The sequence below is a fragment of the Pituophis catenifer genome, unplaced genomic scaffold (genome assembly GCF_029215685.1).
Source record: "Pituophis catenifer annectens isolate HBS135680 unplaced genomic scaffold, rPitCat1.0.hap2 SCAF_3, whole genome shotgun sequence".
NCBI classification, from domain to species: Eukaryota; Metazoa; Chordata; class Lepidosauria; order Squamata; family Colubridae; genus Pituophis; species Pituophis catenifer.
This window is the reverse complement of record NW_027256883.1, coordinates 26,046,491-26,061,487: the sequence shown is the minus strand read 5'-3', so window position 1 is coordinate 26,061,487 and position 14,997 is coordinate 26,046,491. Positions and strand designations below refer to the sequence as shown.

The window sequence follows — 14,997 nt, the reverse complement described above, 5'->3', positions numbered from 1 at the left end:
GAAACTGGGCGGAAGGCAGGGATTCGTTGGGGGGGGAAAGGAAATTGGGTGGTGGTTTGCGTGGCTTGGGAAAGAAACTATCACGGCCTTAGAGGAGGGGTCTCCAACCTTGGCCACTTTAAGCCTGGAGGACTTCGACTCCCAGAATTCCCCAGCCAGAGAAAGCATACATATGGGATAGGGATAAGGATACTTTAGGCCGGGGGTCTCTGTTGTGGAGGTTAATAAAATCAATGAACCGTGAACCTTTGTCTCTATGAATTTCTACTTTAACAAATGAGCCTTTAAATCATTTAACAGTAAATGTTTTTATTTACATAATAAAAACATAACAATATCTATACAATTAATAAACAGCACTATGATTAATTATCCTGTCAGCTATATATCTATATCTATTCTCTCTAAGCTATGTTATCTATGACTATTCTTCCTCAGAAGAAATATTATTATTTATACAATTATTTAATTGTATTTTAATATTTTTTTAACATTTATATTATATGTATTTTATTCGGCTGTTCACCGCCCTGAGTCCTTCGGGAGTAGGGCGGTATATAAATTCAATAAATAATAATAATTATTATTATTATTATAAACCACCAGAACTGCTCTTCTAGCAGACTTCCAAACTGCTCATAGTTGTTTAACGGAAGATCCTAGAAGAGTTAAGACCTAAGACCTAAGATCAAATAGCAAAGATGAGTGAAGATTGAAGAGCAAAGAGTTTCTGACAAGAATCTCCTTTTATACTGCTAACTATGACAGTTAGGGTAGGACCCGGGAGATTCAAATATATTAGCTGCCCTCTGATTGGCTTATGTATCTGTCTATTCCAAAAGCCATTAATAGGCACAGCTATAGAGAAATAAATTTTCTCTAACAGTCTCCAACCTTGGCAACTTTAAGCCTGGAGGACTTCAACTCCCAGAATTCCCAGCCAGCAAAGTTCTGGGAGTTGAAGTCCGCCAGGTTTAAAGTTGCCAAGGTTGGAGACCCCTGGCCTAGAGCAGAGGTCTGCAACCTTAAACACTCAAAGGGCCATTGGGACCCGTTTCCCACAGAAAAGAAAACATCGGAAGCCACAAAACCTAGGTGGGCGTGGCCAACTCAACGTCACTCACTTCCACCAGTCACATGACACCCCCCCAGCCACGCCTACCCAGCCAGTCATTAGGGCAGAGAACCAGTTGTTAAAAAACACTGGGAACCACAAAACCCTTTTGACATCTTTCTCTCTCTCCCTCCCCCCACGCTCCCCACCTCTCTCTTTGTATCTGTCTATGTCTTTCTCTCTCCCCATCTCTCTCTATCTCTCTGTCTCACCTGCTGTCGCCCTTGCCTTCTCAGGCCAGGCGAGGAGTGACTGGGAGGGGAGGGTGAGGGGCAGGGCCAGCCAGTAGTAGTATCACCCGACAGGGAGCCATAGCAGAGGGCCCAAAGAGCCGCAGGTTGCTGACACCTGGCCTAGAGGTTTCATGGTAGGGATATTGATTGATGTGCCACCAAGTCGGTGTTGACACTTTGATGGTGTGCCATCAAGCCGGTTTCAACTCTTATAGCGACCACCACATGCAGTAGATAAGATTGTCTCTGTGATGGTCTGTCTCTAAGAGTACTCATCTCCGCCAGGAGTCCATCCATTATGCTGCTGATCAACATCCTGTTTTCTTTCTTTCCACGTTTTCCCCAGCATTAGAGCCTTCCCCCCCCACCCCAAATATAGCTGGGTCTTTACAAAAGGGGCCTGAAGTAGGATCGTTTGTGTCTGGTCATTGTTGGCATCTCAATTGAGAACTCTTGTGTGTACATGTGTAAATTTGGCTCTGTGTGTAAGGTAAAAAAAAAAAAGAGTCTTGATGAGTGAAGGCTCCCACCCCCTCCCAAAAAAGAGGTGTGGGATTGATTCCTTTTAGTCCAGATTTGTTTTTATTTTTATTTTTTTTTTGCATGTTTGGAAAGACTTCTTATAAAGAGGCAGCCCTTTAAAAAAGCATCTTATTTCTCAGCCACTTTGCTTTTTCCCCCCCATGCTGGCAAGTCTTGGGCAATTAATAGCGACGGCTTGCTGGAGCTTTGTCAAAGGACCGTTGCTGTGTCTCCCAAGACTCAAACCCCACAGCCCCTTTGGGCTTCTGCGTCGCTCTATCCAGGCAGCGAAGAGGCGATGCCACTGGCGCCACCCGCAGGCCGGCTGATACCAGAGCCGCCGCCTCCCTGCCAAGCCAGGATCAAAGCAAGAAATTGCTGCCGTTAGATGGCAGAGAAACCACGAGCTCGGTGGTGTTTTAAATAAGACTTCCTCCTATGCTGTAAAACCCAACTCCAAGATGGAGGGTATACTATAAAGTCACCTGAACGTATATCTTGCCTCCTGGGTGTTCTCCAAGGAAGAAGCTCTTGAGAAGGAATCTGATTTTAAAGTATCGACCATTGCTAAGGTGACCAGATTTTAACATTGGTAAAGAGGGACATTGTGGGCGTGGCTTATTTTGTGGGCGTGGCTAGCTGGTCATGTGACTGGGTGGGCGTGGCTAGCTGGTCATGTGACCGGGTGGCCATGGCTATGTCTATAGGGTAAGGTGAACAGATTTTAACATTGGTAAGAAGGACACCATTGTGGGCGTGGCTTATTGTGTGGGCGTGGCTTGGAGGCCATGTGACTGGGTGGGCGTGGCTACCTGGTCATGTGACCGGGTGGCCATGGCTATGTGTATAGGGACTACTCAGAGGGCTGAAAAGTCATTTCTGACAGGTCCTCACACTTTTGACTGGTCCTCACACTTATGACCATCCTCACATTTATGCCCGTGCAGCATTCTTAACAACCATGTCACTCATTTCACAACTGCTTCTCTTCAACAAGGTGACAAGATAGGGCAAAAATGTAAAATGTGAGGACAGTCGTAAGTTTGAGGACTGGTCAAAAGTGTGAGGACCAGTCAAAAATAACTTTTTCAGCCCTCTGAGTAGTCCATATGCACAAAAGGACTAACCAGAGGGCTGAAAAAAGTCATTTCTGACAGGTCCTCGCACTTTTGACTGGTCCTCACACTTATGACCATCCTCACATTTATGCCCGTGAAGCATTCTTAACAACCATGTCACTCATTTCACAACTGCTTCTCTTCAACATGGTGACAAGATAGGGCAAAAATGTAAAATGTGAGGACAGTTGTAAGTTCGAGGACTGGTCAAAAGTGTGAGGACCAGTCAAAAATAACTTTTTCAGCCCTCTGAGTAGTCCATATGCACAAAAGGACTAACCAGAGAGCTGAAAAAAGTCATTTCTGACAGGTCCTCGCACTTTTGACTGGTCCTCACACTTATGACCATCCTCACATTTATGCCCGTGAAGCATTCTTAACAACCATGTCACTCATTTCACAACTGCTTCTCTTCAACATGGTGACAAGATAGGGCAAAAATGTAAAATGTGAGGACAGTTGTAAGTTCGAGGACTGGTCAAAAGTGTGAGGACCAGTCAAAAATAACTTTTTCAGCCCTCTGAGTAGTCCATATGCACAAAAGGACTAACCAGAGAGCTGAAAAAAGTCATTTCTGACAGGTCCTCGCACTTTTGACTGGTCCTCACACTTATGACCATCCTCACATTTATGCCCATGCAGCATTCTTAACAACCATGTCACTCATTTCACAACTGCTTCTCTTCACCATGATGACAAGATAGAGCAAAAATGTAAAATGTGAGGACAGTCATAAGTTCGAGGACTGGTCAAAAGTGTGAGGACCAGTCAAAAATAACTTTTTCAGCCCTCTGAGTAGTCCATATGCATTAAAGGATTACAGCAATAGAGAGGGATGAAGGAATGGAAATTAGAGTAGGAGTGAGGGTAAGAGAGGGAGGAAGAGAGGAGGAGAAGGAGAAAGAAAGAGGAAGTAGGGAGGAGAAAAAGAGGGTGGGGGGGAAGAGAAAGTAAGAAGGAAAGAAAAGAGAGTGGTGGTAGGTTTGAGGAGAAAGATTGCTGTACAATAAAAAAGATGAAAGGGAAGAAAGCCAACCCCAAGCAAATATAAAGATATTAAGATAAAGAATGAATTGTTAAACTTTAAAGAATAAAAGAGAACAAATATGAATAAATAGCAATAATTAGAAACACACATACAAACATACAATGTATTTTCTTTGAACAGAATATTTGGCTGGTTCACAAATTTAAACAGCGTTTAGTCATTTCAATTAAATTTACAATTTCTATATTTCCTTTTTGCCATATTTATTCCTCATCTATTTTTTAAAAAAACCAATATTACCCTTCATCCTCATCTCTAATCTTAATCAAATTCAATTTTTCCCTTCTATTCTATATTATACCCCTTCCCATTGTCATCTATTTTTATATCCATCCTCACATTGTTTAATTATGTAATTATGTAATACAGTTGTTTAATACAAATTCAACATTTTAATATAAATCAATTAGTTATAAAACTATCTTTTTTGTATATTAATCAATATGAACATGAATATTCCAATTATTTCCATGCAATCCAATTTCTTACAAATCAATTAATTATATTTACCAATAATAATAAACCAAATAATTTCTCCCATATATTCCTCCGAACCACAACTTAACCATTTCTGCTTTCAACACAATATACAATTAATAGTATCTCAATTATTACAATTCCCTAGTTAAATACAGCTTTTTTTCCTTTGTGTTTTAAAATCTTGAACTCTCCTCCTAAATTTCCCATTGTTTGCAGTTTTTCACCTACCTTTTTTGGGGAGGAAAAATAAAAATAAATCTCTCTCTGCCTCATTTTGTCACGCTGCACCAAAGACCCTGGTTTCGTTTTCGTTTCTGAAGCTTAGCTAGGGGGAAAAAAAACTGCTTTACACTGATTGCCTGTAGGGCGGCCCTTTGAAGCCCCGGGCAAGAGTTTAAACAGTTTTTTTTTCTTCTAGCCATCAGCTGGGGCTCAAGAAAAATCGGGACTTTTTTGAAACGCCGCGGGACGCGGGACAAATTGCTCAAAAGCGGGACTGTCCCGCCAAAAGCGGGACGTCTGGTCACCTTAACCATTGCCCCCTTGGCATGGATGTTCCTTCCCTGTGGGGACATCCGTATTGCATGCATCCATCCATCCATCCATCTGCACACAAGTGGCACAAACAGCCTATGGCGTTTTGCATTTTTGTGTGTGATGAGGTGACATTACAGCTTTTTCTAGATGCAATCATGAACAGGGTAGGACTTATGCAGTGTGGGGAATTGTACATTACCAAAGCATGATGAGATTTATTGGGTTTGGGTTGTGCGTGAGTTCATTTATCGTGGCTTATTCATTAGAAATATGGCTAAGATAAAGCAGTCATTTAACACCGAGGACCCCAATGTTTGTGTGCCAGAAGCCACATTTGGAGAATATAGCACCGTAGATCAGGAGACTGACAAAGCCTTCACTGCAGCCAGAACAGTGATAAAATCCAAATTTTTTTACTACCGGTTCTGTGGGTGTGGCTTGTGGCTTGGTGGGCATGGCAGGGGAAGGATACTGCAAAATCTCCATTCCCATCCCACTCCAGGGGAAGAATATTGCAAAATCCCCATTCCCTCCCCACTCCTGGAGGGGGTGGATATTGCAAAATCTTCATTCCCACCCCACTCTGGAGCCAGCCAGAGGTGGTATTTGCTGGTTCTCCGAACTATTCAAAATTTCCGTTACCGGTTCAACAGAACTTGTCAGAACCTGCTGGATTTCACCCCTGAGCCAGAGGCTTCTGGTCTGAGGGAGGCTGAGGCATAGCTAGAAAGGGAAGGTGGTAATAAAATAAATGGAGGCTCTGTACATCAGCAGGGAACTGTCTGAAAGCAAACAAGAATGGGAACAAATTTGGTATAGTGGGAGAAGCCACCAAAAGGAAAATTTGAGTTGGAAAATCAGCCTGGATAAAAATTCCATTAATGCATCTCTATGAGACTAGGGTTATCAGATATTTGGCAAAGGGAAGACTGTCTTCTTTTTGCCCTCTGTCCAGCAAATGTAGACTTCAAATAAAATATTTCTCTGCATTTTTGAATATCTTTTGGAGGTTGGGGGCAGTTGTGATGTTTTCACAATAGTTGTCATTTTGTTCTATACATCGACTTCTATATAGCGTGACCTTGTAAATTGTCTGCTTCTTTCCCATGTCTGCTGACGGTCTTGAAATCTGAGATTTATGTTGCTATATTTATTTCCTGATTCCACCAGTCAGCTTCATTCTAGCCCTTCAAATCTATGATCACTGTAGTTTGTGGATCAATGTCTTGTCCTACAAGTCTACGGTGAAAAAGCAAATCTTGTCTCTATATGACCTTAGCATATATTCTTGAAAATAGAGTGTTTTGGAAAAATACCGAAAAGCGACAGAAAAACTAGTCTTTCTGATGTTGAAAAAATTTCATATACTGTACACATAGACCTAAGTACATTTTTGGCTAATGTCTATGGAGATACTCAGTCATCCAGGTCATGGTTGTCCCAAAGGTGCTTTTTCAAGAGGCAACTGGACTTTCTGGTTTTTCTTTGAAGACGTTTCGCTTCTCATCCAAGAACTTGTTCAGCTTTTGAAGAGCTGAAGAAACTTCTTGGATGAGAAGCGAAACGTCTTCAAAGAAAAACCAGAAAGTCCAGTTGCCTCTTGAAAAAGTACATTTTTGGCAGTGTTTTTGCTGTATTTTTTTGCTGTGAATGCCAAGCGTATCCTTCTTTTCTCCCTATTTGTCCTCCTCTCCAATTGTCTGTATCTTCCTTTGTGTGTTCAGTTATCTGAAAACTGACACCTGTACAGGGGATAATTGTACAGGGGAGATGCAGGTGGGTGACTCTGGAAAAAGTATTCCTTGAGTTATGATGACAACTGGATCTGGAGTTTCTGTCACTAAGTATGCAGTTGCAAAGCGCAACAGCACGTGATCGCATTGTTTAGTGACTGCAATATCTAGAGTCCTATTGCTCTCATAAACAAGGATCATGGGTCATTAGGTGCCAATTTCCAACAACAAAAGCAGGCTGCAGGCAATAAATGGCTGTATCAGATGGGAAAGGGAAGGAGGAGGTGCGCAAGTGGCAAGGGAGGCTTGGCGCAAGCATGGTGGGGCTTGGGGTGACTGCGAGAGAGCGAGTGAGAGAGAGTTGTATTGCAGCACCTGCTTCATCAGTTGCTCCCTGCCCTGTAGAATCCTTTACTTGAATGATTGCAATCCATGCTCTGCAAACATCTATTATAATCCATATATGCTATTGGAAGCATTTCATGTAACTTCTAAGGAAGGGCCTTAGGCCACGGCTCACTACTGGGCTGTGGCCCGTTCGGAAACAGGCTGTGAAAGTGGTGAGTGAGCATGTGTATGCAGCTCCATTTGTGCGAGTGATGGGCATATACACTTGTGCACGAAGCTCCCTTTGCGTGAGCGGCGGGTGTGCGCGCCCACTGCTTGTGCAAATGAAGTTGTGTGCAATGATGCATGCCATTCACACAGAACCATCCCCTCTTCCCTCCCCCCCTCCACTGGTCCGCCAAGCCAGAAAGGTTGGAGATTGCTGTTCTAAGGTTTTCCACACTGGAAGACAACGCAATAGATTTTCTTAAGACACATTGCGATTTCTGGACCCTTTTGAAGGCATTCAGCATATTAGAAATATGCTTCTTTTAAAAAATGCAACCAGTATTTTACATTTTGAGAATATTTATCACACTGTACCAGAAGCAGGTTTCAGCAGGTTCTCACCAGTCCTGGAGAACTGGTAGCAGAAATTTTGAGTAGGTCGGACAACCGGTAGTAAAAATTCTGACTGGCCCCACCCCCATCTATTCTCTGCCTCCGAAGTTCCAGGTGATTGGGAGGAAATGGGGATTTTGCAGTATCCTTCCCCTGCCACGCCCACCAAGCCATGCCACGCCAAGCCACACCCACAGAACTGGTAGTAAAAAATTTTGAAACCCACCACTGCACTGTATCTCTCATATTACATTACTATTTTAAAACTCTTCACAAAAATACTACATTAGACAATATTGTAATGCATTGGAATCATTCCAATAGTCCAAACGGCAGTTTATTTCATTTATCAGTACAAAGAAGGAAAAGGGGGAAGAATAATCCAACAACGTAGATTTTTCAGTGAAGAATTCCTAGATAAAATTATGGGGCTGTAAAAATGCCCTACAAATACATTTTCGGCCTGTATAAAGTGAGTTCCAGTTCAAATAGGAGATTTTGAGACACTAAACTTTCTACATACGAAATTCATATCATTCAGCACATTGCATAATTTATCATCTGATTAAAGCATCTGGGAAAGTTTGCATCCCAAAAGAACAGTAATGAGGATTTGTTTGCCCAAACTTTTAAGTACATTTTGTCTGACAATTTCAGGGAATGGTAGGTGTTATTTTGATCTAGGATCTATTTCTCATTTTAAGGTCTTTTTTAAAAAATACAAAAACAAATGTGGGTAAAATATTTACAAATCTCCTAGCTGCAGCAAATTGTCTACAGCAGGATTTCCAGTGCTTGAGGACTTTTGCATTGGCTGTTATTAAAACAATATAAAACCTGTCCTCTTGTAATTTTGACGTAGTACAGGTAGGCCTCAACTTACAAAAGTTCAAAGTGACAATGCCACTGAAAAAAATGACTTCTAACCATTTTTCACACTTACGATCGTTGCAACATCCCCATGATCACATGATCAAAATTCAGACGTATGTCAACTGACTCATTTTTATGACGGTTGCAGTGTCCTAGGGTCACATTTTGTGGGGTTTCTGACAGTCAAAGTCAATGGGGAAGCCAGATTCACTTAACAACCATGTTACTAAACAACTGCGGTGATTCACATAACAACTGTGGCAAGAAAGGTCGTAAAATGGGGCAAAATTCACTTAACAAATGTCTCACTTAGCAACATAAATTCTGGGCTCAATTGTGGTCGTAAGTCAAGGACTACCTGTAATGGCTGGGACCCTAAATGATGCAACTTGCCAGTAAGGATCTTGGCTAAGTGATATTTTAAAACCAGCAAGAATGAATACTCTTTGTATCAGCGTCAATCACAAATCTTCTTCGCTTATCTTCTCAAATACACAATCGTCCTCATTTGATCTACTACTGTGTAGCCATTTTCTTGACTTAAAACCAGAATGAAATATCTGTAGAGAATAAAAAATATGATTCATTAACCAAAATAAAAGCATTGGGGGGGGGGACTACTACCAAATTTAGGATTAAGAGAAAGAATTTCATGTTGAGCTTAGGTTTAAACTAACAAAAAAAGAATTTTCAGGGGTCTGATCCAGCAAATGCTGTATGGTTATCACTGTAGCAAATGAATTTAAGCACGGCAAACAATATCAAATTATACTAAAAAGATAATAATATCCATATAACAATACAGTGTATTTGTTGTTGTGTTTCAAGTATCCCCCATTGGCATTTAGGAGCTAAAGAAGAAAGAATTGTAGATGAGGAACAAAATCTCGTGATGCTATCAGAAGTTTAAAGTAGTTGTTTGATTTGAATCAGCAAACGCCCTAATAAATTCAGCCCCTACATTTCATTAGCAATGAAGTCCCACAGGCCATTTGCAATAGTCCTGCAAGGCAAATATTTTAAGTTTGGGGATTGCACTGGTGTTCACAGAATCTTTGTGGCTGCCCAGTGGATTATGATCTGCAATAGGCTACTTTTGAGTGCTCCTATTCCCCCACTAAATATACATAACATACTTCAACTAAATATTCCCTCTTATTTTCATTAACCCCACTGACTCTTGAGAAGATAGTTGTATCACCACTGCTAATTGCCATGGGAAAGAGCTCTCTTGCTATTCTCAACCAGCGATCGTTATCAAGATTGAGAAATTGTGACTTGTTCTCCATGGTTTGCCCATGTTCATAATCTGCCCAACAGGAATATTGAGATTTGCCTGGCTAAGCACTGCTAAACCTGAGATATCCATATTTGCTTTAAGACATTGTCATCAGAAAAGATAGGAATGCAGCTAGTTTATATTCACTCTGGTTTGTGACTTAGCGTAATGTATGAACTCAGCAACTGTAATGTATTAAGCTAACTATGATCAAAATTAGCCATGGGTTGATGCAATTTATAGCATTAGATGATGAGGTTCACTAATAGCTTCAAACTTCCAAGCATAATTGTCATCTCGGATCCCCCCTACTCAACCCAGTCTTTTCCACCCAAATTATGTAATTTAATTTACACACCTGACTTGGACGGATGCTTCCTTTCTTAGCTGTATCTAATTCTGGATGCTCAATCTGCTAAATAGACAGGTTAAATGAGAAAGAAAAAAAAGGTTACACAAAAAGGAAACGCAGGTAGCCAGAATGTTAAATCAAGTTTATTTCCTTGAGCGGAGTTCTTACTTTGGCCGGACCCAGTGGTGGGTTGCTCCCGGTTCGGACCGGTTCTATAGAACCAGTAATAAAACTGGTGGGAGGCTCTGCCCACTGACCCAGACATCATCAGAAGCGATCTACACGCGGGCACAATGCGAACCGGTAGTAAAGGTAAGTAGAACTCACCCCTGGCCGGACCCCACCTTAAGTACTATGTTCTGTTCTCTGCATCATTACAGTTTTAGAGAAATTAAAACAGGGACTGAGCAGGGGAATGAAAATGACCAAAGGACTTTGTTTTAGTCTCTGATCAGAAATGAAGGAGTGGAGTGTTTTTGAGGAAAGAAAATAAAAACAGATGAACTTAGAATAACTTTATTGTCACTTTAAATGTACACTAATCAGCATACTGTACATTAAAATGAAATTTTGTTACATTTCGATCCTCTACCAATGACAGATATTTGAAAAGATGCCATGTAGAAGATCAAGGTCAATTTTACATCCTTCTAACATACTGTTTTTCAGTATCAAGAACTTTAAGTTGAGTGGACGCTGGCTAGGAATTGAAGTCCACACATCTTAAAAATGCTGAGGTTGTGATACAGTACTCTAGAGTAGCAATTCTTAGCTGAGGGCCATATGGCTACCTGGGAGCTTAGGATATTTCAAGGGGGCCATAGGCATAAATCATGTAACTGGGGCCATGGCCTGTGCCAAGGGGACCAGAGAAAAGCAAAATGTATTATACTATGAAGTTTGTCAGAATAGAATATACATGTATTATATTTTCAGGCCAAATGGGTAAGTGCTAATCTTTTTTACTGGTAATAGGATCGAGACCGGGAAGGGAAAGGGGCGCAGGAGAGAAATGAAGTTGAAAGGGGGCCATGTGGAAAAAAAAGTTCAGAAGCATTGTTCTAGAGAACAGTTATAATAAAACAAGTTACAGAAAAACTGGTCTAACTGAATGGTAGGATTTTTCCCCCTAACAGTTCAATAGTGCATGGATTATCCAGAGAGGTACCGTATATACTACCTTTAACTGAATGAGATTGAAGAACTAACTGTAAAGGTTGTTTTTATACTGATAACAACCATCATTGCTATAAGAACTTCTTATGGCAACAGCATTCATGTAGCAATTAAGGAAAAGCGTATGTAATCATTTTCTAAAATTTTGCTTTTGTTTTGTTACCATCAGATAGAAGATAGTGGTTGCTGGCTGTCAGAGAGAAGACTAAAATTACTTTGAGTTAAAAAATTCTTACACAAGACAATACAACATTCTTTATACCATGAGATATTTGCGGGGGGGGGGGAGGGCACCTTTTAAAGTGAGCAGAACAAAGAAACTGACAGTACCAGGCCAAATAAATTAATAAAATGCAATTAATATGATTCTCCATGTTTTCCCCTTCTAACACAGCAGCTGCTTTCTCCTTGTAGTCAGTCAACACCGGACTGAGAGAAACGGTGTCAGCAAATGAGGGGGGGGAGGGGTTGAATGTCAGCCAGGAAACCAGCCAGGTGCAACACCAGAAGATTCAGGTACTGAGCCTAGACGCTGAAGAAAGGAGCCTTCAGTGACTGGCACACTGCACCTGATATGACAATATGAACCATGGGACTTGTAAACAAAGACTGACTGCTCTCAGAGCATGGAGACCTGGCAGACCTGGCAGCTTAGGAGGATAGAGATGGGAGAAATACCCAGATTGAACGGTGAAGACGTAGGTGTTGATAGACATAAAGATCCAAGAGAGGGGTATGGGAGGCAAGTTAAAAAACGAATAAGAATTGAAGTATTAAATTGGGCAAGAGATGATGGATAGAAAGGAAATATTTTCTTTTTCTTCTTCTTTTCTAAAATAATGATGGTCTAATGAAAAGCTAGAATAGAGATAGAAATAAGAAAACACATTTTTACATAAAGTAATAGTTAGATGGAAAGATTGGAGGTTGAAATAATATTATGATTTAGTGCACTGCTGAGTTACTTTCTCATTTCATCAAAAGAGAGCTGAGTATTCAGATGGATTCAGGAAAACAGAAAAGGACAAAGGGAAAACTTGATGATTTTGCAATCCCCTAATTCTGGTGGGAGGATGAGGAGAAAATAGGTGATGGGATCCTGTTAATGGGAACAGAGCCAACCAGAAGCCATAGCACTGCAGAGAAAATGCCAGTTTTGCTTGGATATCAAATAAACTACACCGAGCCAGGAAAATATTATCTCAGCACTTGAAAGAATCCAGCGCTATATAATCACACAAGTTCAGAGCAGATTTGGAACATGCTCAAAATTTGCACGTGGGGATGCCCCTTTTTACTGAATCTTACATCTTAGAAACAGAATATTGTGGCAAGAAAGCCACAAGAAAATCACGGATATACACACAGTAGGTCATCACTCTGCATGATAATGATACTGCTAACAACATCCATGTTCGGGGAAATAAGATTATCAACTTTGCTCACCATTTCTTGATCATTCTTGGTTGTTGTCATCAGCTGCTCTGATATTATCTTTTTTAAGCAACTGCTCAGAAGGAATGCCTATAAAGATGGAATTAAGTTTTCATTAAAAGTCTTTCTTATTGAATTCCTTTTATGGTTTATATTAGTCTCAGCCAGTGGTGAAATCCAAATTTTTTTACTACCAGTTATGTGGGCATGGCTTGGTGGATGTGGTGTGGCTTGGTGGGCGTGGCAGGGGAAGAATACTGCAAAATCTCCATTCCCACCCCACTCCAGGGGAAGGATACTGCAAAATCCCCATTCCCTTCCCACTCCTGGGGGAAGGATATTGCAAAATCTCCATTCCCACCCCATTCTGGGGCCAGCCAGAGGTGGTATTTGCCGGTTCTCTGAACTGCTCAAAATTTCTGCTACCAGTTCTCCAGAACCTGTCAGAACCTGCTGGATTTCATCCCTGGTATCAACCTATGATTTACCCGAAGGTGGTATTGAATTGAAAACACACCTCTCCAAATGATAAACTGGACTGATTTAACTGGCAAAGACTTGGATTGATTTAAAGACTATGAGATTGTTTTTTCACTATAAAGTAAATTTTTGATAAACCAGTTTGCACATCTCTTATTCATTGTTCTCAGCAACGTTTCTCTGTGCTCTACACTCTGCTGGTTGGTAACACAACAACAATATCCTTAACAAACATTATTTAAAAAGTGCACAACCAGTTTTCTAACTTGTGAGCCAAGAGTTACCAATTAAAGGTAAAGCCAATCTTCCCTCTTATCTATACAGCGCAAAAAAGCCCAAGTACAAAAACACAGGAGAGAGATCAGGGTAGATTTTCCAGGAAATTAAATATGGAAGGAAGAAAAGAAATAAAAGTCTATTTAGATTATATTCTTTAAGTCACTGGGCAAGCATCTCTTCCGAAATAAACACACTACACATTCACCTGTTTTCCACATAGTTCTCTTTTCAATGAATGGATGTCTTACTCCTCCAGTTCATCAATAATATGATTGTTTCAATTCACAAGTATTGAATCTGGATTGGTCACTAAATGTGACGCTGTATGTTTTTTTCCCCTCCAATTCATTAAACTACCATATGAACTGGTGGGTTTCAAAATTTTTTACTACCTGTTCTGTGGGTGTGGCTTGGTGGGTGTGGCATGGCTTGGTGAGCATGGCAGGGGAAGAATACTATAAAATCTCCATTCCCACCCCACTTCAGGGGAAGGATACTGTAAAATCTCCATTCCCTCCCCAATCCAGGGGAAGGTTACTGCAAAATCCCCATTTCCTCCTGATCAGCTGGGATTTGGGAGGCAGAGAATAGATGGGGGCGGGGCCAGTCAGAATTTTTACTACCAGTTCTCCAAACTACTCAAAATTTCTACTACCAGTTCTCCAGAACTGGCCAGAATGTGCTGAAACCCACCTCTGAACTGAACCCTACCAAACCCATCCTGAAGTGAACCCTGTCTCCTGTAACCAGTTAGAAAAAGAGGGAAGAGATGTAACTCAGAGACAAAACATATTTTTATATGTAAAATATTTAGTTAATTAGGAAAGAGGATTTGCTGAAATCTTATTTGGATCAATATTAACAGGAATGTGTACCTGAACTGGAAAAGATTAGTAACCCTGATATTTATGGAACCATATAATAATCTTTTATATGAACCCAAACAAACCTGCTTTGTGTTGAAGACAATCCATCTCCACTTATCGGATTCATTGTACTCAATTCTGAGTTCCAAGAATTGATCAAGTCCGTGGCCTAAAACTGATCCCTGAATAGTCAAAATGGAAAAGAATATCAAGAACAACAAAAGCCATAGAACAGTATATCCTAAATTCTTCCCTCCAGACTGTGTACTTCTTTTTATAGGGAAAAGTCACTTCTGATAAGGCAGGGAAAATGAACAAGCTTGGAAAGGCTGTGTAGAACAATAGAGATACACAATAAGATGTCAGATAGAAAATGGAAAACATAATAATAAAAGAAAACAGCTCCTCACCATCTACCATTAGTATTTGCAGACTGTTAAAACCTGGGCATTGTGATCCTGAAAAATGCCCTTTCTTGAATTTAACAGGGATATTTTGGAAGGAACGGACTGGAAGGATCATATT

At 40.7% G+C, this 14,997-nt stretch overlaps 1 protein-coding gene across 1 annotated transcript in view; it reads right to left on the bottom strand.

Moving 5' to 3' along the window:
- Positions 1-8,070: 8,070 nt before the first annotated feature.
- SNX31 (sorting nexin 31) overlaps positions 8,071-14,997 on the bottom strand; it is a 28,638-nt gene continuing 21,711 nt past the window's right edge. Inside the window, exons 11-14 of the mRNA XM_070942080.1 lie at positions 14,556-14,654; positions 12,860-12,937; positions 10,244-10,300; positions 8,071-9,166 (exon numbers count right to left, since the gene is read on the bottom strand). Coding sequence (XP_070798181.1) covers positions 9,068-9,166; positions 10,244-10,300; positions 12,860-12,937; positions 14,556-14,654 — 333 coding nt within the window. The 3' untranslated portion in view covers positions 8,071-9,067. The remainder of the gene's footprint in view (positions 9,167-10,243; positions 10,301-12,859; positions 12,938-14,555; positions 14,655-14,997) is intronic.